The sequence below is a fragment of the Anopheles coluzzii genome, chromosome 3 (genome assembly GCF_943734685.1).
Source record: "Anopheles coluzzii chromosome 3, AcolN3, whole genome shotgun sequence".
Lineage (NCBI taxonomy): Eukaryota > Metazoa > Arthropoda > Insecta > Diptera > Culicidae > Anopheles > Anopheles coluzzii.
Window position 1 is genome coordinate 28060630 of NC_064671.1, and position 27337 is coordinate 28087966.

A 27337-nucleotide genomic window follows, 5' to 3' on the forward strand; every position below is an offset into this window, starting at 1 on the left:
TTTCGAGTAGAAAGTATGCTTACATTGTGTCTCTACAATTCAAATTAACGGTTGTCTTTGTTCCATTATTGTTTGTTTTAGATCGTACAATGTTTCCCTATCCCAGCACGAACTGACCCAACGGTAGTCCCGGCGGTGGGCGCTACTTCATACGCTAGCCCGTTACAGCACCGGTGCAAATGGACCCCAAATGGACAAACGGTACAAACGTGACAACAACAACAACTTTGTGCTGTTGTGCTGTTTCAATTGAATTGAGAAGGAATAACGCTTACACAAAGTGTTGCAGTGGAATGCTGACAAAAAGGGGATCATCTCGGGGCGCCTTCTGCGCGCTTTAGTTTACACAAGGGACGGGCCAGTGGTGGTGGTGGTGGTGTTGTGGAACTGGTATTATTTGTTGATGCCAAAAACATCTCAATCCGTACGAACATGCATAATGATTCGCATTTTACGAATGTGTGTGCCATAGAGCGGAAGTTTCTTACGCCCCAGAAGTTTCCGTTTTGTTTTGTTCTCCTGTTTCAATTTGACCTTTTTTAATCTTCCAGCTGCCGCTGTTGCCCGGTCAAGAGTACCCCTCCTGCAGCTTTTAGTTTGATGTTGTCTTAAGAAAAAGGGAAGAGTTTTTAATGTGTGACTACACTTTGCGCCGACGATGTGTTGTGCGTGGCAATGGTGGGAAAAAAAGTATTAATTCGTTTGAAATTGGCACGCCGCAAAAAAGTGCCGCATGAGAGCGACAAAAGAACACATGATACAGGTAGAGGCAGGGTTGTTTAGCGGGTTGATAGAGATTTGAACACCTTACCTATCACATGCATGTTGGTAGTACTTGCACATGGTTGGTTAATAATTTTTCAGTTCCAATTTCAAGTGCCACGACGAGAGGAAGCTGCATGGAATGATTTGAATTGAAGCAAACTTGCGCTGTCGCATTTGGCGTGTTACCTCTCTGTCTGTTCGATGAGGATCACATAGTAGGCATTTTTTTTTTTAAATTGTAAATCGAAGATGCACTGTATAGCTGGAATGCAGCAAAAAAAAAAAAAAACAATACAACAAAACATTACAAAACAAACATTAGTTCGTTCGTGCGCACGTTTTGAGCTCGCTCGTGCAGCAGTGTAATGTTGCTGTAGTGTAAGCGTATAAGATGAAGATGATATGCATTATATAGCACAAAGGGAAAAAAAGAACCATTTGAAGAAAAAAAACACACAGCTACATAAACACATTTTGGAACAGATAGAGCAGATAATTTGATTGTTGTGTAATGTAGATGTTTTATATGGATGATTAAAAGAAGAAAAAACAAACAAACAAACACACTATTCTAGCGGGATATAGAAAGAGAGAGAGAGAGAGAGAGAGAGACAGAGGGGTACCTAGAAGCAGGAGTAAGGAGTAGCGTAACACAAGTGGTTGTGTGGTGTGTAAATATGCTTTTTGTGCGACCGGAACGGATCGAACCATTCACCGAGCTATTAGAGTGTGGGAGAAAGAACAAACACTCATAACAAAAAAAAAACAATAAATGTTACTACGTTAAGTAAGTAATACACCGCAAGCGAACCAAATCAATATAGGAAGCAGTAGACGAAGAAGAACAAACAAACCCCAAATACCTAAATGTGTCGAAACGAAACAAAACATCACAACACTCACTCACTGACTCACACATACACACACACACACACACACCATCCACGTGCATCTTCTCCGCGTGGTGGCAAGAACAGAAGCACGCAGGACATTTGCTCCTTAACTAGACTGTGCAACTATCGCTTGGCATTCCGCGTAAGTGGAACTGGTCGGAACTGGTATTACTGTATAGGGAAATATCTCCTGTTTTAGTAGTCGGTCGGGTAATGCTAATTCTTCCCTGTTGTATTCTCGGTCTCATCGTGATTGATGGTGGTTGAACTGTCTCTCTGTTAGTGCGCTAACGCAGACGACTGAAATAGGCGGATAGTTGACTTTAAACAACAATAGAAAAAGGAAGAGAGCAATGTAAAAGACCGAAATCGTTTGTTTTACGTGTGTGTCTGTTTTTGGTGTGCAAAAGGATGGAATGCACAATTCATTTTTTGTTTTTGTATACAAATAAAGGATGCACATAACGTCCTGTTTTTTTCTTTAAAAAAAAGGGATCGCAACTATTGATCCTACGAAACAAGTATTAAAAGTCGAGAGGAACACATGGTGGTTGAGTTGCGCAACAAGCATGCGAACAGACTAAACGCAAACAAGCAAACAAAAAATACTATAAAATGTAGACTGGAGCATACGCGAGATGATAACGGCCTCTGATATGATTAGTGGGCAACAGACAGAGAGAGACACACACACACACCTACTAACACCTAAACAAACAGGAGATATTGTGTAACAAATCAATGTGTTATGTACATAAGAGTATGCATGTTATACAAGGCAAACAAGTAAACGCATAATAACCAACCTATGCAAAACAGAAAACACAGAGAGTGGAAAGTGTGGAAGAAGGTGGAAAACTAAAGAAACCAAACTCTGTGGCGCATTTTTTGTGAAAGCTGTAGAACCTTCGATGTTGGCATAATTATACAGAAACACACACACACACACACACACACACACACACACACACACAAAACACGTACACGAAGGATACCATTTCCATACTGGAAATGGAACCAACACAAAAAAAACCCAGTAGATGATGAACAGAAACATGTCTTAACCGTGGTTAGTGGTCGATGTTGTCAAGTTTGTGTTGTCGAATGGGGAGTAGTGGAGCATTTGGGGTATGTAATTAAATTTGGACCGCAAAGCGAAAGTGGACCTTGATCGGGCCGAAATCGCTGTGCGACGTTGTTAGTGGATGATCATATCCCTTAATTGAAACATTCAAGTGCACACACACACACACAGCCGCGCTTTGGTCTGTTTTTTGTTTGTTGGCAGGAGTTGTTGGGTTGGGTTGGGCACAGGATTAGAACGGAACGGAGAAGGTAAAACAAACAATAATTAAACGTTTGGCCCCACGTGTGAGAAAGTTTGCACCCGAAATCAGCCACTCTGTGCGCGTGTAGGGGTAGGTAGAGCGTGCCACGTGTTTTAGGTGCGAGTTGGCAGTTGTTTAAGCGTTAGTGTACAACACAGACAGTGCTACACACACACACCACACACGGTTTGGGATGAAAATGAAATGAAAGTAAAGCAGGAGGTGTGTTAAATATATTGGCGGAAGAGGGAAGATGTTGCAGGAGTAGCAGCAGCAGGATATCACAGGTTAATAATGCAAAACGAGATATAAGAGTGTGTAGAAAGGTGGAGAGTCGAAGAGGAGCCGTGTGCAAGCCGAGTGTGTTAAGGGGGATGATTAGTAATGATTTATCTAGTGTAAAGAGAAAGTAGTAGTAGTAGTAGTAGTAGCAGTAGTAATAGTAGAAGTACTGGGGCAAAACATGAACGATGGGAGGGAGGAAGAAAAAGAAAGTAAACAAGAAGGAACGTGTGTAGTGTAATGGGGGCTGCTAGCAAGTAGTAGTTGTGCGATACGTATGAGCGCTAATCCTATCGCAAACATGTTGTACTATATACAAGATTTTATGTAAAACAAAACCAACCAAGCAGTTGCAAGAACTGTGTGTAACAACTGTGTAAAACAGAGTGAAGTGAATATAGGCCAGAGATAGAGGGAAGCGCGTGAACAAAAGAGATAGAGTTATATATAGATATATATATATATAGAGAGAGAGAGAGAGTAAACAAACATATTATGTATGTAGTACCAACGGAGAAGAGAAAAGAATGAAATTCGTTGAGATTAAGTGAAAAGAGTGCAACAACAACAACAACAACAAAAAAAGAAACAACCAGAAAATGAGAAAAGTGGATTTGCTAAGAAAAGTTTATATATAATAATGGTTGAACGGTAGAGAAAAGAGAAAGATGAAAAGAAGGTGTACGAAAACAGAACGAAGTACGAAAACAACAAGCTGTGAATGAATGAAAGAAAGTGGAACCTAAATGTTTGAAATAATGTATAAAAAAAAACACACACACACACATACACAACAGAACAAAACTGAAAACCCAAAAACAAACCTTCGTCCCCGAGAGAAGAGAGCTTCATTTCGGAAAGAAAGTAGGCACTGCGACAAAATGAGGTGAAAAATAAGGTAAGAGGTGCACTGTTGTTTGTTTTGTTTTGCGGTTTTCTGGTGTCTGGCTGGCAATGCGTTTTTTTTCTCTTTATTTATTTGTTTGTTTGTTTGTTTTTTGTTATCCATGAAGTGTGTATGTCCTTTTTAGCGTATCCTGGTCACATTATCCTTTTTGTATGTGTGTTCTCATGTTCTCTTTCTCTTTCGCGCTGAGCCTTTTTTTCTTCTTCTAAGGGGAAATTCAAATTTAACGTTTGCACACCGACGGCATGTGGGTGCTGCTCCGCTACTTACGGGGCCTGCTATATTTGTTCTGCTTTGTAAAGATTAATTTTGGGTCGTTTTTGTGTTTTTCAAAGCCTTATTACATGTTATTATTATAATTATTATTACACATCGAAAAGTACAGCATTATCTACTGGTTCATCAACACTGTGTGAGTGAGGGGGTCTGTGGGTTTAACGTATAACGCGTTACAATGGGGGGAGGGATCCTCCTATCCTCTTCTCTTGTCTACCGTACATATGCTAAACCTCAAAACGACGGGGGGGGGGGGGGGGATGTAGGGACAGGAAGTGTTGCATGTCTCTCTATTCTGGTATACAGGGGATTTTTTTATCGACTTGCACAAGCGAGACATTTGCAGCGCGAATGTAAAACACGTTCAAATCGAAATTCTTTACATGCACCCGCGTGTATTTCCCAACTTTCTCTAACGCGAACGTGGCGCGCGTGTTTGTTTGAACAAAAAGCTTCTTGGCCTATGTCTTTCAATAATGATGATGATTTTGCATGCTGCTCTTATGCTTATGCACTGCCAGAGAAAATGGATACAGACAGCAGCGTGATCAGATTGTGCCAGAGAAGCAGAGAGCGTAAGAGAGAGACAAGTGTGTCAAAAAACCCCGAATCGGTAAAGCAAATCATACTGGGTGTGTTCTCTCTAAAAGTTCTCTCCTAAAACCTGAAACCTTCGAAAATCGACTGCACTAAAACAAAAAGAAGAAAAAAAGAACACTAATTTAAACTACTCTAACCACTAATTTGCTTACTATAGACTCCTATAGACGTACAGTAATCTCGTAATAGCCATTTCTTTCCAACTTCATTCAGTTTTCCAATCCAGGCCTGCCACTACATTCGTCGGCTCTCTTTCTCTCTCTCTATTACTAACATAAAACACAATCGACGGACTAAAATGATAGCAAAAACATTAGCTGTACAATGTGATACAGTGCGAAACAGACGATAGATTAGATCAAACGTCCGAAGACGCGACACGACGCACTTTGCAAGCTTTTCGCGCATTTCCCACACATCAGCAAAACACAACCTTATACACATTTAAAACACGCACTTTGGAACGCTTTCCCTTTCATGAGAGGAAAACAAAAAAAAAAGGCATTATAATTAAAAAAAAAATGCGCTAACGGTTATTAGTACAGGGGAAGTATGTGGGGGCTGTGACAGGAGATAGTTGATAATGTAATGTAATTTTAACTTATTTCGTCTTTATCACACTATCTCTCTCTCTCTCTCTCTCTCTCTCTCTCTCTCTCTCTCTCTCTCCTTTCTCTTGTTTTTGTAATCCGTTTTTGCTTCGTTTTGCGGGGGACCCTTAACAATGTAATAACTATATAGCAGTCTCCCAAAGGGCAACACAGGAGTTCGAGCATACATTCGTACACACCCGATTTCGTCGTGCTGGAACGAATCGGATAATATTAACAGCATTCTTCTTCCTCCCGTGCACACACACACGCGCGAGCCTATAAGCAGCGGAAAGACACACACAGACGCAGTACGCGGGAGAGCGGAGGAGGCAAACAGGGGTACTCAGGCCGAATCTCGAAAGCTTTTTCCTACACGCACCCATCATCATCATCATTCACCCTGGCCGCGAGAGTTCTACTTCTAGTTGGATATCATTTCGGTGAACGATTTCACGTACGCTTCGTGCAGCTTCCGCACAAAGTCCGGATCGTGCTTGATCAGGTAGGAGACCGCCTGGATGAGCTGGTTCTGGGTGAGCGGTTCCACACCGCCCGCCGCCGTGCCCGTTGCAGCATTGCCGCCGCCACTGCTGTTGTTGTTGTTCTTCAGGTTGCTGTTCGCTTCGGACATGAAGTCGAGCAACGCCTTGCTGTTCGATGTGACCGTCGTGAATGCTCCCTTCGGTGGAGTGGTTCCGCTAGCCTGCTGCTTACCGCCCGCTGACGACCGGTGCTGCTTCCCGGTGGACGAGAGCGGAGTACTGCCCGCCGCTGCTTTCGTCTGACCGCCTGGTGTACCGTTGCCCTGCTGCTGCTGCTGCTGCTGCTTGCCGGCACCGGCCGGAGAGTTCGTACTGCTCGGTGTGCTCGGTGGGCCGAGCAACAGGCTGCTCAACGCTTCCGTCGCTGGCGTGGCTGCCGTCGCGGTCGGCTTAAACATGGTCGGTGGCATCAGGGCCGGTTTTACGACCGTGGCCCCGCTGCCCCCCGTCCCCCCGATCTGGTCCGACTTCTTCAGCAGCTCGTGGAGTGGCGTCTGCTGGGGCTGCTGCTGCTGCTGTTGCGCATTTTGACGCGATTCCAGCTCACTGATTTCGATCAGCTTCGTCTTCGGTACGACCGGCTGATGATGATGGTTGGAGCCACGCATCGCTGCGGACAGGTTGGCCGCATTGATGAAGGTTGCCAGCGGCGAGGTGCCGAGTTCCGGCATGCCGCCCGACGGTGTCTGCGGTCCGTTGTTGTTGCTTCCACCGCCGACGATTGGAATGCCCATCCGCTTAAAGCTGCTCTCGAGCTCGCTCACGTCCGGCGTTACCTTGCCGGTAGCCGTAACCGACGCCGCCGCCGTTGTTGTCTCTTTCTGCGGTGTGGTGGCCCGGTGCTGCTTCTCGATCTGCTCGAGCGTATGGACAGGGGCGAGCGTCTTGAACAGTGGCACCTCCGAGGCGGCCGGCTGTTTCGCTGCGGCAAAAAAGTTTACCACACTGCGCGGCGCGTTCTGGTTCGTGATTGGCTGCTGCTGCTGTTGGGGATGTTGTTGTTGTTGTTGCTGCTGCTGCTGCTGCTGCTGGGGAATCGCAATGCCCTGACCAGGATGGGCGCCCATCATGACCCCTGCGTGATGGTTCAGCACCGCCCCACCGTTCGGCGGCACGGCTGCATTGTTCTGGAAATCTTCCTGCGCCTTCGTGAGCATCGTGAAAATGTCCACATTGGTGCTTTCGCCTTCACCGCCGCTGCCGTTCGTTACGCCACCACCACCACCACCAGGATAGATTCCAGCAGGCACCGACGTGTCTGCTCCATTCATCGGTGGCCTTGATTCACCACCGCCACCACCACCATCACCATCGCCACACTCCGTCACCAGCTTCTGGATGACCTCGCCGATGCGATCGCACTCCGTGTTGTTGTAGAACCAGAAGCCCCGTATGCGGGACCGCTCGTTCCGGTACAGCAGAAACGGTGGTTTCGACTGCAGCTCGATCTGGCCGCGGATCGGCTCGACCAGCGAGTTCGTGTTGAGCCGATTGTTGATGAAGATGCTGTGGTACGGTTCGGCGAAGCGGCTGTAGATGAACAGCGCCCCCTCGATGTCTGTCTTTTCCCACTCGTTCTCTGCATTGTTGAACACGTACAGGGCGACGTGGGCGGACGAGTTGACGATGTCCTTTGCGTACGGGTCGACCCGCTTGATCGCCACCAGATTCATCCGCAGCTCCGTCTGATCTGCCATCCCGGAACGCTTGGTGTGTGGCTGGCTGTGTGTTTGTGTGTGTGCTGGGGGAGGTTGAGCAGGTTAAGATTTGTGTCGCCAAAATCCTTCGCACGGCCACGGCCACAAACAAAAGCAAACAAACGCGTGTCACACGAGCAGACGACGGTGACACCAAGAGGGATCAATGGTGTGTGTGTGAGACAGATTGTGTGCGCTCGCTCGTCCGCGCGCTTCTGTGTGTGTGTTTGTGAAGGGACACTTGTTCCGCTGCTGCTGCTGCTGCTGTGGCTCCCGTGTCGACTGGACGGAAGATTTTCGTGTTCCCACGGCCCTTTTTTCCCCGCCGAGACGGGGGGACGCAAGCGTGCGGGTTGACGGCGGGAGTGCAGCAAAACTGCAACTGCACTGCACCTTTTTTTCCGCGTTTGGAGACTTTTCTTTTTCGCTTCTGCCACTGCGTTCTTTGCGCACCGAAAGGTAGCTGATGGGGTATTGTCAGCTTCGGATCGTGTTCTCTTGGTTCGTTTGATTTTCCACACAAACTCAAGCTGGCGCTTCCCTATTTCGCTCACCCGCTCGTACGGAGTGCGTCCATTGTCGACGTCAATGGTAGAGTGAGCGAGATGGGGGGTAGCTGGTTCGCGTTTGACAGCTGCCGCGACCGAGCGAAGGTTGAACCTAGGTGGCAAATTGATATAAATAAAGACAAACGCGTTTTCAATCGCAATTTCAACATAAAGGAATTACATTCGATGAGAGAAATAGTTCAAATAAGTTTGCGAATAAAACGGAAATACTTTATCGTTTGAAAATTCATGGCAGAAACTGTTGAAAAATGCATTCAAAATTGAGTAGCAAAAGCTGGCAGCCCGGTTTCCACCCGTCAGCTGTCAACTGCAACTGCACAAAGATACATCTTCTGGTTGAGTTCTAGCACCGTAGCAAACAAATGTCTGTTCAGAGCCAAACCATACCTGAACGGGGAACAACCGTACAAAAGCTTCCGTTGCCGTGCTCACAGCAAAGACATCCGGAACGAAACGGTCGCTCGTTTGCTGTGTGTGTGTGCGTGTGTGCATTCGTATGCGTAATCTGCGCACACAAAGGGGAACAGCACAAAGCAAAAACGAAGGGCTGCTGCTGCTGACGAAAGTGACTCGATCCTGCTGCTGTAGGCGGACACACGGGAGAACTGTGGAGCGAATTTCGTAGTCGTCGTTGTTGTTGTTTGGTGCAAATTCGAGTGTGTGTGAAAAACCGTGCCCGTGAATCATCATCATCGTGTGTTGCGTGAAGAAAACCTTTTAGCAAAACGAGCATGCAGCAGTGAAAATTCGGTGCGACGAAGTTTGTCCATCGCTCGGTGTGTATTTTGTGTGCGCTTGTTTGTGTGTCTGTGTGTGTGTATTGCGAGTTTTCTCGGTCGCTCGAGGGGTGGTAGTAGTGTTGCTGGGTGGAAGTTGTTGCACAAAGTGCACTTCCCCCTCTCCCCACCGGCCAAGGGTAACACGAAGGGGGTGAAACGGATGTGAAAAGGTGAATCTTGCAAGCCAGTCAAATGTAAAATCACACACATCTTGCAAGGAAAAACGGTGAAAAGTGTTTGGGGCGTAAAAAGGAGTCTCCCTTCCCCCAGCTGTCGGGTGGTTTTTCTTTGGTGGTGTGTTGATTATCAGTGAAAAAAGAGCTGCTTCGCTGCTAAATGGATGTGCGTATGGAGCAGGCAGGGGTCGGGGGGAGGAAGGGAGGAAGCGGGGGGAAATGTTTGGGGTCAATCGCGGAGGTCGATACGATGAGATAGCCTCGTTTTCTTCGCGATTTGCTTTTCCCTCTGGCCGTAGCTCGAACAGTGATTATGCGATTTTCGATCTTTTGGTTTTTTTTCTTTTTTTTGCAAATGTGCGAGCTGAAAGGTTAAAATATCTATTATTACCCTTTGCGTTGTTGAGGAAGAGGACCTTCTGCGGTGGTCACTGGCTGTGTGTGTACCAGATTAATAATTAATAATGTAACTCTTTTAATCATATTTTAGGTGTACCAAGCATTGAAACACATTTTGCTGAGTTGAGTTGGTGGGAAAATACGGAAACGAACGTGAAAATGCCACTTCCGGAGTGGGTGGGCGAAGCGACTTATACTCAAGCAGTCTCCCCCGAAAAGCAAACCCCTTAACCACACACACGATTGCTGCTGGACTTAAAACTCGATGTAAATTTGTCGATTTATCATGCCATCCACGTACGCACTGTCTGATGGACGGTGTGTGCGTGTGTGTACGTCCGTGTTGGAGACCAAAAAACCCGATTAGACCGTCATCGCGCTGTCAAACGATTGCGGGGCGTGCGGGCAAGAGGACGGTGGGCTGAGGGGCGCAAACCCCAACTCCAAACACAGGCAACACAGGCAGTCCGGTGAAGGTGAAGGTGTCCGGACGGCATTTAGGGGTGGTTCTACTTGAAGCTCTCCCACCCGTCGCTGCACTGTCGCGAAGCACACCTTGTCTCACCATTTTTCCTCATAGGAGGCTGTGTGTGTGTGCGAAACCGGGTTGGCAAACAAACACAGGGAGGAACGGGAGGACGAGCGAGCGGTATAGAGTAATATGTTTTATTGTTTATTACCACCACCCCATTTACACCCTCGCCAGAGGGCTCCTGTGCCACCTTCACGCGACGAACGATCATCAGTTTAGGTGCAATTTGTATAACAACCGCTTCGCTAATACTACCACATCCCCGCTCCGCGCGCAGTACGCGATGCGCAATTGCATCGCGATCGCATTTTTAATGTGCCGTCACTTTGACAGCCACTTTTTTTTTAATTTTACACCAACGAGTAAAGGGACACCCAAAGCCTAATGTGTGTGTGTGAGCTGTTTCATCGTGCTCTATGCATCATCAGCTACAGTCATCCCCTAGGCAACGAGAGTTAGGGCAGAAACGACGATCAAGATTCAAATGCAAATGATCATTCCCGGAGATTGGGTCAATTTCGCCATCCGAGAATGTGTTTAGGTCACTTCATCCCCATTGGGGGGTTGTGCCGTGGGAGCGCGAACGAGAGAGCGCGCCGTCGGGACGATGCGACGAACGAAAGTTTTATTTTTATCGTGCCTTTATGACGAACATTCCAGAGGCCAATGATCAAAACGGAACAACGGTCCAAACACAGGCAAACACGCGAGCGCCAATATGAACACGCAGCTCGTGGGCCCCTTTGGCGCGGTAAATATGGGACTGATATCGCGCGAAAGCGCATGTTTATCTCAGCTTATCGCGCGCCTACGCCGCGTTGATACGGGGAGTGGATTATGAGGTGATGATTGTTTGGGTTGAAATAGATGACTTTTTGGGGACCCGGGGAGGATATGCGAAATGGCCCCGCAAGCATGCGCTCCGGAATGGAATAATATTTAATTCTTAAATATTTAACCTTTTCCCAAGATACCAAAGATGCATCGTTTCACTGCACCCGAATCGAAGCATATAACAAGCCTTTAACCATCAAAAGACAGCGGAACGGAACCGTTTTTGTTTTCAGCTGTCTCCTGTAACGATCCGGGGTGAAATAATTGCCTGCACAACCTCCTTCCCATTGTCCCAGAGAGTGTGGAAGTATTGCACTTCCTTTTTTGTTTGCTGTTGGCCATTAACCGTTTAATAACAGCGGCATTACCTTCGACGAGGTTGACACCTTACCAGCCGTGTATAATGTGCAAAATTAAAGACACACCAGGAGTGTCAAACACATGATCGTCGCTATTCGTAGCTTGATCGTGATTTTTGGTCTATTATTGCTTATTATTTTTAAGTCTTTTATTTTAAAAACATTACTTTTTTGTGATTGTCTATGAGTTAAAATTACATTGAGGTAGCTTTTGCACCAATATTCGAAATCAAGGGAGTTGGGAACATGTTTCTGGAACAAATTCAAATGATACACACAGATTTACATTAGACGAAATATAAATATATGTTTCGTTTGTAACATTTGTCAGCAAATGTGACATTTTCATCGACTTCAGCGGAAATGTTGAATGAAAAAAGTTATGGTAAAAAATTATGGCGAAAAAAAGCTTTAAATTGTCACATTCTGGTATCAAATATGTATACCACAATTCAATATTCAATCAGGAGTTTACCAATTCACACCATACAGGGTTTCCCACGATTTATTGGTCAGTTCCCATGATTTTTTGGTGCGTTCCCACGATTTTTTGGTTGTATCCCATAGATTTTTGGTTCGATCCTATAATTTATTGGTATTTTCCGATTGGATATCAATACAATTAGACCAAAAAATTCTGGGAAACGACCAAAAAATCGTGGGAACGCACCAAAAAAATATGGGAATCCACCAAAAATTGATGGGAACCAACCAATATATCGTGGGAAACCCTGTAATTGTGCCCATAATTATGTGCCATTGTTTTCTGTTGTTGTAATAGCATATATGCAGTCGTCTTATACAGCATTGTATTTCTCATAGTTGTGGGACACTTTCTTGACTTTCGTATGGGAAGTAAACTTTATATGATGGGAATTGGACTCTATGGCATCCTTTTTGGTCTAATTGACAAATTCTATTAGATTTGTCCAACAAAAATGCGATAGAGTCTATTTCTCATTATATGAAGTTCATTTTCCGGAAGAAAGAATCAATAAAGTGTCCCCACAATTATGATAACCTCTGAAACCCCCTGTAACGTGCATATTTTATAGAGATTGAATCTGTTCTTTTAAGTGAACGTGAAAGAACCGAGTCGCTCATCCTAATGAACGTGATTTCGGTTATTTTCTTTTTTTCACAAATAGTACCTGTTAGAGTCTATGAATCGGTACACTATGCGAAAATCGGTTGAACTACAGATCGGGTGGCCTGTTATCGTGCAATCAGATATATACGGACCCCGAGATACACGGTTAATGGAGAACGAAAACGGCTGCAAAATATATCGAGATTTTCAATCAAAAATATCATAAATTTTTGTGTAATTTTGAAAGTAGTGGGTGGTTTTAGTCACTTAGTTAATTATTAGATATGATTCTGACTGAATATAATAGATTTAAACCTTTAAAAATTGTTTTAAGCATTCGATCAAAAGGTAAATTATTTGGCATTGATGGCAATTGATGTGTCAAATCAGTATAATTTGCTCAAAGAACTGTCAAATTTAGAAAACCGCGTATCTCCGAATCCGCGTATAAGAGGTACCGTGTGTCTTGGGGACTACCTGTAGAGATCATTTCACGCCGTGAAGCCGTGAAAAAATAGCCAAAATCAACATGGCTAAGACATTTCACGGCTAAATGTATATACCCAGCTGTCATTTTGTATGGCGCGATGACATTCTATGAAATGCCAAAAATTTCACGTTCCAAAATATTCTCCGTGAAACAGATTGGTTTTGTATGGACCTGTCATCGAATATCATCGAATGTCATCGAATTTAGCTTCACGCTTCACGGTGCGAAACTATTTGGCGGGATGTCTGGTTGCACGGTTAGCCTGAACAGCAAGCCAATATTGGCAATCTCTCACTTGACGCTAGAACGCATTCTTGCTATTCTTGTGAATCGGTTAATTAATTTTTTTCACGTGAATTGTATGATACGTACAGGTCCGGTTCTTTTTGGCACACCTTGTAGTTCAGAACCCATGTCGAGTTCATAATCGGTAAAAAACCTATTAAGGTGTGAAATTTTACTGACCCAAAATAATTGCATAATAACGATAAATGGACGTAAACAAACATGAGTAAAATTGTACTAAAATATTAACAATCTAAAAACGTTTGAAATAGATTATAATTAGGTAATGGCTATTTATCTCAAAAGAAGCCTTCAATTCAGTGTGTGTGTGTTTGACACCACTGTTGCGATGCTATTGATCGGTGTGCACTACTGTGCTCTCGAGAAATCGGGTACACGCGTACTCGCTGAAAGGAAAAAAAAAAGCAAATAAACAACACACACATTGTATTAGGATCGTTAAGTGGTAGCACCCGCGCGAAAGCCGAGTGCAATTGTACCGAGGCGGCTGAGTGTTGGGGAGCTTTAGTTCCATGCTGCTGGCGGGTGGTGTTGTTTTTCTCTCGTTCTTCCTTCTTTCCATTAGCCACACACATATACACAACCCGCTTGAAGCAGGAAGTAGTACCACAGCAGTGGGGGGAGGTGGTGCACTTTTGTTGTCAATAGGTTCGCCACCATTTCTTTCACTACCAACGGTGCAGTATGGGGAATGCAACTCAACACGCGACATGCAATGCGCCACCATCTCACCAAGCCCGCGCACACTTTTCCATTGTGGTAGGGAATGGTGTAAATTGCGGGTGGCCCATGCATGGGTGTACGTTGCAAATTGTGTGGCCACCGCGCGCAAAGAAGAACCACTTTCAATTAACCCCCCTGACACAATACGACACGATATACGGGTTGATAGGTGGTCATGCCGTGCACTCAGGAGATAAAATCAATTCAGCAAAGTGATGACCATAATGAAGTAAAATGTTGGAAAAAAGCTTTGTTTTAAAGTACGGGAGTACAGGTCAGTTCTCGGGCGATGAACTGAGTACCGTCGCTATATGCTTTTACATTCATTCACCGGGTTCTATTCACGGCCCCGGCACGTGGCGTAGTTATGCGTTGGATCGATTTCGCCCACGTGCATCATCGATGGTGGTTGTTCTTGTGGCTTCCGGCGCTTCATACGCCCAGCCAAACGTTTGCGTTACGACCTTGCCTTTTTGGCCAGGAGCATTGATGTGCGCCTGTCCTAATTTTCACCTCATTACGGAACGGGAAAGTACTTAACGAAAATGTTCATTTATTATTAATTTGCTACAACAATTATGTACCCCTGATGCGTAGAGTCACGACGACGACGACGACGAGTCACTGACGCCAGTGGGTAACAAGTTTGTCCCTTTACCAAAATGATTAAGCTGGCTGTGCTCTGGAAGCGTCTAGTTTCCTTATGACTCTTGGATGAGTTAATGGGTCTCGGTGTAAGTTGTCGAATTAAATATTTATTGAACGTTGTTTTGTTTGGACTATTTTCCTGGTCCATTTGAAATACTCTTGCCGCTGTCAACACTCTCCACTGTTGATGAATCGTACAAACCGCTAAATAGTATCAAAAAAAACAGGGACAGACCGCTACCATTTGTGCGATAAACTAGTTCGACCTTGGCCGGTCGGTACACAACCAAAATAACACACATCTCGGGAATGGTCGGGACGGTGGACGGGCGTGTTAGGAATTAGAATGGAAATTAATGTCCCCGCTAACGGGCTAACGGGCCGCGAAACACAAACACAAACGCGTACAAAATAAACAAAAAATCCACTCAGCTCGGTTGGGTGTTAGTTTGGGCAATTGAAGCGCGCATAGGTCGCTATTACCTACTATTACATTCCCGGTTGCTTTCATTGATCAGTAGAGTGCTCAACCACTAATCTATTTTTTTTACGTTTCAATTCCCTTTTACAGGTCTCTAATGTAATAGTATGGTATCACGGTTCGAACGCCTAATGGGGTGCTCCTCTATCCCGATAGGAGAGACCTCGCCTGAGACGGTGGCACAATGCTCAGGCCGGGGCGACTGTCTGAATGGTACGTGCCTGTGCGAGATTCGCTACAGTGGCGAAGAATGTTCCGGCTTTAATCTACCCTACCATGCTGGTAAGTTATTGATCGGAATTGATCGGTTTTATTGTTTTGCTTCAACTATATTCATTAACTCGCTTATCCGCTTTTCTCCCCCCCCCCTTCATGCAGGCATTTCGGCCGTCTTCTACTTCGTGGGCTTTGTGTCGCTGGTGCAGCTGATGATCTGTATCATCGCCGAGTACCAGCGGCTGAAGCAGCCCAGCTTTCTGGCCGCCTGCCGGCTGACCACCCAGAAGCTGCTGTACTTTTTCGTCTTCATTGCGGCGGTCCTGCGCGGCGCTTACTTTACCACACCGGTAAGGGGACAGTACCTTGTTTTGTGGTCGTTGTGGTTGTTATAGTGGCGTTTTCTTTATTTTATGCTAACTTTTATTCCCCCCGTTAACCTTTTCACCACATACACACAGGAAACGCTACAACCGGCATGGGTGTCGTATCTGATGTCGCTGTACTATCCGCTCGTCATGACCTGCGCCTCGCTCGTGGTGTGCCTGTGGGCAGAGGTAAGTGTAGAGGCGTGCACGGTTCTATTTTATGCTTTCGCCTCCTTGCATGTACTGTTGTGAGATGATTTATTGAGGGGAAAACAAAGAAATGCGTTTTATCTCGCACGTTCCATGACGTCAATGCTGGCGTCAATATCGAACAAAATGCTATTTGGGAGAAAGTCAATCGTAAATGGAACCAAACAAACATTCAAAATTACTTAAATTTCATAGTGTTTTTTTTCTGAATTTTTCAAATAATTCCCTCGATAAAGTGCCATTCAGTTTATTGCGCGCAAGAACACATTTCATTTCTGTTAGTAGTCCCTTCCCTTAGAGCGTTTTATCTCTGACGCGTCTTGTATTGAAGTCGAGACACTGATAATGATGCAGGATAGGAAGCTGCTAAGCTCCTTATTGATATGGCGGAGCTGTAATTAGGTCACCTAGTTTTAACTGTTATACACACACCGACTTAGGGGCGGTCTCGTGGTTCAGTCGTTAACTCGAACGACTCAATAAAATGCCCGTCATGGGTTCATGGGCTCAAGCCTAGAATGGACCGCGCCCTCCCGTAGCAAAGATTGACTTTTTATACCCGGCTGCGTGGTGAATGAATAATTAAGTCTCGAAAGCATGTATATAGACATAGACCCGGCATGTCCCCGTAGGATGTTATGCCAAGTAGCAGAAGAAGAATACTCTCACAGACCTAGGACAAAACCTTCATAGACAGACAGACAGAGCACGGTCTCATTACACTACACGTCTCTACAGGTTTGTGAACACTTTGATGTGTACCTTTCCGGCATTATCAGCTGTCAATGGTGATCCGGGGCCCGTAAAATAAAAGATGTCCCATCCCTTCCCGAATAGGTTCGTAAATCACGAGCTTCGAATGACAACTCGCGTGTTTGGTTTGGTTTCATTTGCCCCGGGAATGCATTATTGGAGTGGCGTTACGAACATCCCGTAGCAGCGAAAGAAGGCACTTTAATCTTGTGCGGGAAACAGTGTCAACAGTGTCCACTTGAAGGGGCGCATACTATCTGTAAAGGAGGAGGGGGGGGGGGGCGGGTTAAGCTTTAAACTGTATGGTCCACCGGCACTTTCAAGTATTGCTGCCCCGTTTCCTCGCGTTCGAACCACATTAATGACGATGATGCTGATAGCCGGCAAATACGCCTTTAAAGTGCAACTGGCCAACGAGGCTTTACTGCTGCGCGCATTATTTGTCCAACCGTCGCTCCGTGCGTTTAGCTTCCCTTTTTTAGTCCGTGTCTCTCCGCCGGAACGGAGTCTTGTCCGTGCTCTAGTCCGCGCCATTTGTGCTGCAAAGAAGAGGTAGGTAGGTACGTACGTGCCGCGATTGCGTTGTGGTTTAGTTGGTCTGCCGCCAATGGGAGTTCCGCTCCTGATATAGGTTGGCGGACCCATTATTCTTCCCAACTACCTGCTCACAGTGAGTGAGTCGAGGCACACAGACCGCATATATATATATTAGCATCATTAAACAGTCGGTTGGAATCGGTTAACCATTTGTGGCGCACAGGTAATAATGCTTTCTTTATTGCGCCGGGCTTGTCCTTGACGTTAGTGTGTCTAAGATTTCGCATCCGATACTTATCCGGTAATGGAAGGATGGGGTACGGTACAGCAGAGGAAGACACAACGCTGCTAATTGAAAATGCAATATTAAATACGTGTTGTGCTAAGTTTGTAGTAGTTTTTGATCAGCATATATCCCACCCCTGCTAGCGGGGTGACACTAGAGACCACATTCTAGTGTGGTGTGTTTTAAGTGGTGGACGCTTCAGCGCTTCGTAGTGATCGAGTCCTCATCCGCTGCTCTGTCTCGCATTCGTTCCAGATCTTCCACCTGCAAGGCATCCGCTGGGAACGGTCCCAATTTCTGTCGAAAAGCTTTCTCGGCTTTCTGGCCTTCAATCTGCTCCCGTACAGCCTGTTTCTGGCGGAGATTGCGTACTCGCACCTGTTCACCGGCCGCAGCACATCGTTCTTTAACGGATGCTACGCGGTGCTGCTACTGATCGTGGTCATCTTTTTCCTCATCTACGGTGTCGAAGTGTTCTTCAAGGTAGGTACTTTCAGTAGAAAGGAGAAGGTTAACACAGACAAATTGTGAGTGAAATTAATGATCTTTTTGCTTCATTTTTGACTAAAGGCTTAAGTAATGGAGTGTTCTTTTAAACATTAAATCCTATTTTTCTTACTCTTCGTCCTTCCTTAGGTTCGTGGCGGCTTCGTGTATGACTTTGGCGTGGTGCCAAACAGCGAAAATGTGAACGCTTCCCAGCTGCACCAGTCGCGGTTCGGTTTGCTGAGCCAGGCGATCATGATGATAGTGATCGTCGGGTTTCTCACCTCCGAAACATTGGGCGATTTCTGGAAAAAGAAGTAAGCTTTTCTTTGCCGGTGCATACAGGAACGAACGAAGATGCTAACCGGTGCTCCCTTCTTCCTCCTCCCCAGGGTACCGGTATACTCGCGCAACTGGCACGACATCGTGTTCCGGCTGGCGGAGGTCGGCGTTGCCCTGTGGTTCCCGTGCTGCCTGTGGAACTCGATGGCACCGGAGCAGCTGTGGATACTGAACCCGCGCAAGCTGCTGACCCGCCAGATCGACCCGGTCGCCGGTGGCAGCGGGTGCGGGGCCGGCACCGCCGAAGCACCGGCCGACCCGTCCACCTCCGCCAACGCGGAGGAGGGCCAGTCATTTTTGGCGAAGAAAGATTGCTGGATCTGCTACGACACGGACAAGCCGGAACCGCTGATACAGCCGTGCAAGTGCATCGGTGACGTCAGCTCGGTGCACCACGAGTGTTTGCGCCGCTGGCTGGTGGACAGCTGTGCCAACAGTGATGCGGTGCTGAAGTGCAAAGTGTGCGACTCGCCGTACGAGATCGAGCGCTCTAACAGGTACACCTCTGTTGTTTGCACAATGATGTGTGTGTGTGTGTTTGCGTCTTATTAATACAATCTTCTCGGTTTTGCCTGCAGGCTCGATTGGGAGAAGGGTTTCACGATCCAGCACTGGGCCAAAACGATCATCATCGTGACGCTGATGTGCATCACGGGTGCGGGCGCCTGGGTCATCATCCAGCTGAACGAGGACTCGTTCGTGCGCGTCCTCGTCGCCGGGTTCGCGATCATCATCGGCTACATACTGTTCAAAATGCTCGGCGAAAACACGGTCACCGCGATCCAGCGGGCGAAGGTGAGCTCGATCTACATCGTCACCTCGGTGAATGATTTGCAAACTTAGGTGCAGGGGTGGTGATGTTTTTTTTGATTCGCCGAAAGACTCAGAATGAAACTGTGGAACACACATGTATTGTGTGATTGTGGAATTGCGTGCGTGCGTGCGCAAGAGTAAGTGAGTGAGTGTGCCCGCGAGACGCTGCGCACTTATGCGCTATTTACATTACGTTTGTGTGAGCAATAGAGAGAGAGAGAGAGAAAGAAGGAGAAATGATCTTTCAGTTTGTTGGACGCCAAAATCGAAATCGAAGCAAGCGGGTGCAGCGCTTGCAGGCTTTCTAGACAACAACAACAAAAAAAAGCTGCAACGAACGAGTTGCAGACCGCCGCACGTGTTTGACAAGAAACAGGAAAGAGATTGTTTAAATCGCACACCCGCTTTATACCTTTGCGCGCGCGTGTGTGGCTTTTGGTTGCAAGTTGGAACGAGGAACGTTATTTACTCTGCATGCTCGGGCCCGACCGAGCAAACTTACACTACATACACATATATTTACATCCACACACATATATTTAACCGTACAGCAACAGCGAACCTGCTTCACTGTTGGTGTACCAGGCATGGCGGTTATGTTTTTGTTTTTTTTTTTTAATGCTGTGCGCTTATGCTATTTACATACAAGTATGTAAGCAGGAATAAGGTACAACAGCACAGCACCGACACCCACACATGCCGCCGTAGGCCGGATACTGCTGATATACTCCACGTGTTTTGTGGTCATCTTTGTCGTCGTCACCACCCGGTGGCTACGTCGGCTGGTTTCGGTCCGTTTCCCTTTGCCCTTTGCCAGATTCGATTTCGATTAGCATTGCTTTTGGTATTGGCTTTAATGTTTTAACAGCAACAAAACACACACACGCAAAAAAACAACATCCATGAAACGATCGAATCAAATCAGTTTCAAATCTAAAATAACAACTGTTAAACGAATCAATCGTGGCAGGAAGGAAGGAGAGAAAAGACCAGCAGACACCAGGTGCAGGAGACGTACAGGGGTGGCACACAACATGTACCTAGTCTTTCCCATAAAAAAACACACACACAAAAAACGAAAAAGAAGCAGCCCCATGTTTGAGCTCCACATTTGGAAGATCAATAATTTACCAAACAATTTCCCACCACCACTTCCCGCTTCTTACTCTCCCCGTCGCCCCCCTGTTTTCCCCCTTCGTTATAGTAAGAATGACCGTGTGTGTGTGTGTGTGACTTTTTTTTTTAAATTTACATACATATATCCATGCAAGTGATATTGAGTTAATGCGTGAGCGTATTTTTAAACAAACAAAAAACGAGAAATACAAAAACATTATAATTGTAAGCATATATAGAAGCATTAGGTTGGAGTATGTGTAGCAAAAGAAACAAAATGTACTACTGGACAAAGTATGAGGGAAAAAGTGTAGAAAAAATAGGAAAGGGATAGAGAGAGCGATGGCGTAGAAGGATAATACAAAAGATACTTAGAAAGAGGCACGTGCGCAAAGGTCAATAAGTTTGCTATATTGGGAAACACGATTTATTTGGCAAATTCTGCGCAGAAGCGTCGCCAAAAGTTTAGAAAAAAATAATGGTTTTGTCACATAAAACCAATGATGAAGGTGTTGTTATCAGCCCGGTTCGGGGAGAAGATCACCCCAACCGGCCGATTAACCCGGATTCATTTTATTTATTGCAAGTGTGAGTGCTTCTCTTGTTGATGTCTCACGCCGCCGTGAAAGCAGGATTGAAAGATTGTTTGCGTGTGCGTGTCTGTGTCTTTCGTTAGAATGACTGCAAAGGGCGCAGTGCCGAACATTAGCACTAGTGATATATGATTTAGACGTTAAGCATTTCATATTTACCAACCTCTCCCATCCCTCCCTCCTTCTACCTTTTGTGGGTTTAACGGCTTTATAGTTTCCTTTAATAACAGGATATTCATTTACCTACAACACTCATCATTAAAGTAAGATACCGTAAACGGTCAACAGTTATTGTACACATGAGCGAAAGGGTGATGGGGGTTGTGTGTGTGATGGAACGACAGGAGAAAACAAAACCTGCTCCATTCTGCTGATTAAATTAACGTCTACAACGTGAAGAGCAAAACTTGTTGAAATGATGTAGTTAATACGCGCAAGAGGTTATTTCAAAAGAAAAGTCACACCATCATCTCGCTAAGCTGTAAGTAGATCAATTTCGGTACTGAACAAACGAACAAAAAAAAAAAGGATGTCGTCGATGTCGATGCAGAAGAAGAAGAAGGTACTTGAGATCTCAAACAATTTCACCATCTTTGGCAGTCCTCCCCATTTTAGACACGATCTTAAATAAAGTACGGGGCGGGAATATCAAGTGGTGAACGACACACACACACACATATACACACACAGACAACAAATGTATAAGGTTGTGCGCACGAAAATGATCCAAACTACTACTGGACTTAGAAAAAAGAAGAAGTAGAAACAGTGAAACAGCGAACGTGTCGTGTATAGCCGCTTGAGCTGAACTGATTAGCACAAATGCAAAAGAGAGAGAGAAAGAGAGAGAGAGAGTATTTAGTTTACAGCAAATTCAAAAGCATTAAGTAATTGAAGTCCCGGCGAATGTACGGACGTACTTTTGGAGAACGTACCACTGGATGGCACAATGCCCCGGTTCTCCTACGCGATAGGACAGGCTATAGGCCAACGAAGAGACATCCATCTACTCTATCCCTCTATTGCCGCCCCTCTCCCATCCATGTGATGTTTTTTTTCAATTATTTGTGTTATCTTTCCCGGTTGTTTTGTTTGTTTTTTCACCTCTCTGGCTGTATACTGTAAATTTTTAAACTAATGTTTTGTCGTGTAAGATCCCCTGTAACCGATTTACCTGCTAAAAAGTGTCAATTGCGGAGTGTTTCATTTTTCTAAAAAAACCCGCACTCAAATGAAGCAGAGTATAGGAGGTCAGCGTGGCGTCCCATTTAGTCATTATTTTCAAGTGAATGAAAAAAACAACAACAACCTTTTGTTAAACACATATTAAAAAAAGAAAAGAAAACACGAAACAAATTCATGTAAAAAAAACAAAGTGAGCAAAATTAGTTGATACACAAAAAAGAAATATAAGCAGAGGAAGTATAAGATGTAAACCAAAAAAACAAAAGAGGAAGAGAAAGCTCTAAACCCCTAAACGAAAGCACTGAAAGAATTTATGAATAAAAGATGCTAAAACATATGTATTTTCTTGGCAAACAAAAGCAAACACAAAATCACCGAAAAGGATAAAGAGAGAAACAAAAAAAAACACACAAACACTTCCCTAAAACACGAAACGCTAGCTTAAGAAGAAGTGAAGCAATACGAAATTGATGAAAACTAATTGGCTAATAGGAAGCAAATGTAAAAAAAAATGTGTGCATTATGAAAAAGATTGAAGCAAAACAGAGAAGAAAAAAATAAATACAAAACCAACAGCCTCAAAGGCGAAGTGTGAAGCACGGACATTAAAAAACAACATGTGGATACGGCGGTAGTAAACAAAATTAGCTGTTGCTGAGAGACCACCCTATAAAAGGTGGAACGCTTTCATAGAGCTCTTTATGAGGGCTCGAAATAACTCGCTCTTGAATTTGACCATTGCAACAAATCGGTCGCCCAGAAACAAGCACACACACACAGAGACCCAAGAACATATGTACTTTTTGCAGTAGTAATTTTAGTGGCAAAAAATAGTGGCAAAACAAAAACAACAACAACAACAATTAAAAACTGTTGTACTGTCGAGATCGCATTAATCTTAATTGGAAGAGAAACTGTAATTATAATCGATGCAAGCAAGAAAACAGAGTGAAAATATAATATAAATGAAATGATCCAATGAAAACACAACAGTGCAAAGGGATGTTTCTATAACTGACTGTTTGAATTTGACATGGTCACACCGAACGAACTCCTCTCGAGAAGAGCAGACGTGGTTGGGGTTTTTTTGAAAATCATAGTAGTCTGCCGTTGAGTATGGCTCAGCCTTCGAGAGGCTGTTTCATTCTCAAAACATAATTCAAGGCGTTTAGTAGTAGCAGCAGCAGCAGCAGCAGCAGCATCACCACCATCGCTTAATTTTCTGTATTCGTTCCTGCATTTTGTTTCTTTCCAAGAATGCTTTTAAGTGAAAGGATAACGGCAATGGAAAAAAGTAAGTATTGAAATAGGATTTCAGTTTTTTTTTGTCTCAATTTTATTCTGTTTTGGAAATTTATGTGGAGCGACTTCCTTACATCAAGTCCACAGAGTTTGTGGTGTGTGTGTGTGTGTGGTGAGGTGAGAGTGACAAATGTTTAATGATAAATTTTCTTGCCTTTCTCTCTAAATGACGCAAAAAACTCGATGTTTCAAATTGGAATCACACAACAACGGCTGTTCCCGCTTCTCCCCCCGCCACGTGTACTAGCCGTCCAGGTGGTGACCTTTTCGTTTGCTGTTGTCTCCGTCACCGGCTGCTAATCCCTTACACCCCCCCCCTCCCCCCCATCTCTATATCCTACTAGTGTTCCTCTATTTTCGTTCCACTTGTGTAACGTGAACGAAAACGAAAAAAAAGCCAACTATTTCTTCTAATCCTCATTTCTAACGTTTTTTCTCTCCCCTTCTCTCTCTTTTGCGCTACAAACCGTGCGCATAGTGTGTCTGAGTAATAATTGTCTATTTTTGTCGCGTGTGTCTCTCTGTGTGTGTATGTCCCTGAATCAAGGGGTACGTAGGTGGAGGAAATCGGCCCAAGCGCACGCGTATGTGTGTGTGTGTTGAAGGTGGAAAACATCGAGCTAGTTCGATTGTAGAGAAGAAAATAAAGAAGAAAAAAAATCCAAAATGGAAAAGAGAACAAACAGAACGATGAAAACGAAGCCCTAAGAAAGCTGTGTGTACTTTGATGTGATGGAGCCGTTCAATGAAAATGCATTCGGAAGCGGGTGTCGTCTTCCGGTTTGCTAGCTGCGCGCGCCTAATTCTATAATTTTATCTACTGGAATAACCGTGAGTATTATTATTGTGTGAATTGATGGTTTTATTTACTTCTTCAGGTATATCGATTTGCGCTGATCTCTGCTTTTCCATTTGCATTTTCTCATCACCATCGGAAAGTGTAGAGGAAGTGTAGTGAAAAAACAAAGTAACAAAACAATTCTTTACTATTCACACACATACACTCACGCACACACACACAACACAACGTGTCTCTGTTCTTATTATCTCATTTATCAATTATTACACCTCTCAGTCGCTGCTCTCTGCTTACTATCCCTTCGAATGTAGAGTAGTAATAGTGTTAAACGCCTCTCTTAAACGCTAAAACGCTAAAGGAGAATTATGAGCTTAAATTAATTTTTCTTTTTATGTCCCGCGAAAACAAAGTGGGTGGGGCGAGAAGGGGAAAGCAAGGGAATGATAGGAAGATGGGACAAGTAAAACGGAAACAAACTAAACAAAAACTCATGTTTTGCAACAGAAGAATCGAGTGTGGAAGGAACTGGAACGATGACGTCAGATAAGGAAAGGAGAAGAAGAGGAAGGATGGATGTGATGAGGGAAAGGGGGTGGGGGGAATTGAAGCACCACCTTAAAACAGTAACGTGCCCATGCCGCCCATCTCGGACTGCTCCTTGACGAAGATCTCGAAGTACTGGTAGATGATGGTGACGGCCAGCAGGATACCGGTGCCGGAGCCGATCGCACCCATGAAGTCGGCCAGCACGGAGAGCGCCCCGATGCAGAGGCCACCGAATGCGGCCGCGGTCGGGATGTAGCGGTTCAGCTCGTGGATCATCGAGTTCTCGCGGTGGCCGCGCATCACCATCTGCTGCTCCTTCAGCTGCTTCGCCACGTCCTTGGCCGAGCTGCCGGACACGTCGATCCACGTCTTGGAGAAGAAGGCGCACGAGCCGAGCATGAACACGATGTACAGCACGGCGTGGATCGGGTCGGCCACGATGTGCCCGAGCGACTCGGGCGGCGACAGGTAGTAGCAGAGGCCACCGATCGGGTACGAGCGGGCCGGGCCGCCGCCGCCCACGTCGGCCCACACGCCGAGCAGATTGATCAGGAAGTTACCGTGGAACTTAACTGCCAGCATCTGCGAGATAACGTACAGGTTGGAGACGAGCGCCGACTGCAGGATGATCGGAATGTTGGACGTGTAGAACAGCTTGATCGGGTAGCTGCTGTACTGGCCGCGGTAGCGGGCCGACTTGATCGGTAGGTCGACCCGGAAGCCCTGGAAGTATATGACCACCGCAAACACCAGCACAGTCGCGAGCAGGTTCATCAGGTTGGGCAGGTTCTGGCGGTAGAAGGCTTCGCGCAGTGCCCGCACCTTGTCCTGGCGGGTGGCGAGCAGGTGGAATAGGGCAATGACCGCACCCTCGAACTCGGTACCGCGGCCCGTATTGACGGTGGCGGGCGAGAACGCCTTCCACACGATCGTTTCGCAAATGTTGGTCGCAATGAAGAGCGAGATACCGCTGCCCAGCCCGTAGCCCTTCTGGAGCAGCTCGTCGAGCAGCAGCACGATCAGGCCGGCCACGAACAGCTGGATGATGATGAGCAGACAGACGCCCGCACCGATCTCGGCCGGATCGCCGTACATGCCGGTCATGACGTACACGATCGCCTGCCCGATGGTGATGACCATGCCGAACAGCTTCTGCGCCCCGTTGAACAGCGCCCGGTCCTTGGGCGTATCGCCGACCTCGATAATCTTAGCGCCGGCCAGCAGCTGCATGATCAGGCCGGACGTGACGATGGGCGAGATGCCGAGCTCCATCAGCGTGCCGCGGTTCGACGCCAGGATGACGCGGATCCAGTAGAACGGATCGGCCGAGTCCGAGCTCATGATGCCGAACAGCGGGATCTGGCAGCAGACGAGGAATATGAACAGCGTGATCGCGGTCCATAGTACCTTCTCGCGGAACTGGATCTTGCGCTCCGGTTTCGCGATCTCCGGCAGTATGCCGCAGAACGGTTTAATAATTTCCAGGAATTTTACTGCAAACGAAAAATGCGGGAAAAAGTGGGGTGGAAAAAATTAGCGAAAATCCACGATATTAAATCCTTTCGGTTGGCAATAATATTCGAAAAAGGGCAGCCCCAAAAAATGGGAAGGAAATTGAGATCAGCATTAATGGGAACGCATTCTCTCAGGGTGGTGGTGATGGTGGTGGTGGTGTTTCGTTGGAGGCGAAAGTTCCAACCTGGAGCTTTTGCCTTGTCTACGTGTACACACCATGCACGTTGTCAGCAATCGGGGGGAAAGAGACGGCACGATACGTGTATAACGCGTTGGAAGGAGATGAAGGCGGGCGAGCAAAAACGGGAATACATGCCGGGGATAGTAACAGAGGGCGCACACACACACACAAGCACACGCACACCCGGGAAAGGCGAAGGAAAATTGCCACAGCCACGGTTTAGCCCCACGGGATGATGCAGTTTTTCGACACTTGGGAAGATTGCCAATGTTTTTCTGCGCCGTTTTCCATTACTTTACACACAAAAATACACGAGCAGCGGGGCGATACTTACTTCCCATGGCGGTGCAGGTCGCTGGGAATTGGTGGGTTTTTCTTTTTCACACACACTCAATGCAAAAAAAAAACTCGCGCACGCACGGTCGTCCGGTAAGCTGCAACTCTGTTCCTCCCTGATTGCGGTTGCGTTTCGTTCTGGTTTCCAGCGATAAATAAACCGTTTTCGTGTCGTGTGTTGTCGAGCTAAGCTAGCTGGACAAACAACACATTAGCTGCGTTGGTCTCTCGGTCGGCAAGTAAAATATCCAACGAGCCAAACGCACCCGAAACCGTCCCTTCCCGTTCGTTGATTTGTTGGCAGCCACGAAGCGTAGATCTGTCAGTGAGCTGTCACAGGCGCGGGCCGGCCAAGGTGCTTAGAGGCGGTTTGACAGCTGGTGGCTGACTGCTAGCTGTGCGTACCTTGTGCGGTGCTTGTCGGAGTGCGTATCGCATACAATGATGAGGTATGGTGTGCTGCGGCTTGCATAGCAGCAGGCGC

General features: G+C 46.0%; 4 protein-coding genes across 13 annotated transcripts in view; 2 read left to right on the top strand and 2 right to left on the bottom strand.

Moving 5' to 3' along the window:
- The window catches only part of LOC120960238 (protein son of sevenless), a 28796-nt gene extending 24833 nt beyond the window's left edge, over positions 1–3963 (top strand). For all 8 annotated transcript variants that reach the window (XM_049610446.1, XM_040384313.2, XM_040384315.2 and 5 more), the window contains one exon: positions 82–3963. In XM_049610446.1, the coding sequence (XP_049466403.1) occupies positions 82–116 (35 nt within the window). In that variant the 3' untranslated portion in view covers positions 117–3963. The remainder of the gene's footprint in view (positions 1–81) is intronic.
- Positions 3964–5718: 1755 nt separating this feature from the next.
- On the bottom strand, positions 5719–8490 carry LOC120960239 (mRNA-decapping enzyme 1B). The gene has a single exon (XM_040384316.2). It carries the CDS (start codon positions 7881–7883, stop codon positions 6066–6068), a length of 1818 nt encoding a protein of 605 aa, XP_040240250.2. The 5' UTR covers positions 7884–8490; the 3' UTR covers positions 5719–6065.
- A 392-nt stretch (positions 8491–8882) lies between these two features.
- On the top strand, positions 8883–23164 carry LOC120960241 (uncharacterized). Of its 3 annotated transcripts, none has more exons than XM_049610466.1 (8): positions 8883–9228; positions 15360–15551; positions 15648–15835; positions 15947–16042; positions 17895–18122; positions 18276–18442; positions 18518–18964; positions 19046–23164. In XM_049610466.1, exons 2-8 carry the CDS (start codon positions 15377–15379, stop codon positions 19308–19310), a joined length of 1566 nt encoding a protein of 521 aa, XP_049466423.1. In that variant the 5' UTR covers positions 8883–9228; positions 15360–15376; the 3' UTR covers positions 19311–23164. The 3 variants fall into 3 exon arrangements, with proteins under 3 accessions (XP_049466423.1, XP_049466424.1, XP_049466425.1); XM_049610467.1 differs by lacking the exon at positions 8883–9228 and adding an exon at positions 9254–9401; XM_049610468.1 differs by lacking the exon at positions 8883–9228 and adding an exon at positions 9550–9573.
- Positions 23165–24314: 1150 nt separating this feature from the next.
- On the bottom strand, positions 24315–27167 carry LOC120960240 (protein transport protein Sec61 subunit alpha). Its single transcript, XM_040384317.2, has 2 exons — positions 26852–27167; positions 24315–26314 (listed from the first exon to the last, which is right to left on the bottom strand). Exons 1-2 carry the CDS (start codon positions 26856–26858, stop codon positions 24891–24893), a joined length of 1431 nt encoding a protein of 476 aa, XP_040240251.1. The 5' UTR covers positions 26859–27167; the 3' UTR covers positions 24315–24890.
- Between the last annotated feature and the right edge of the window lie 170 nt (positions 27168–27337).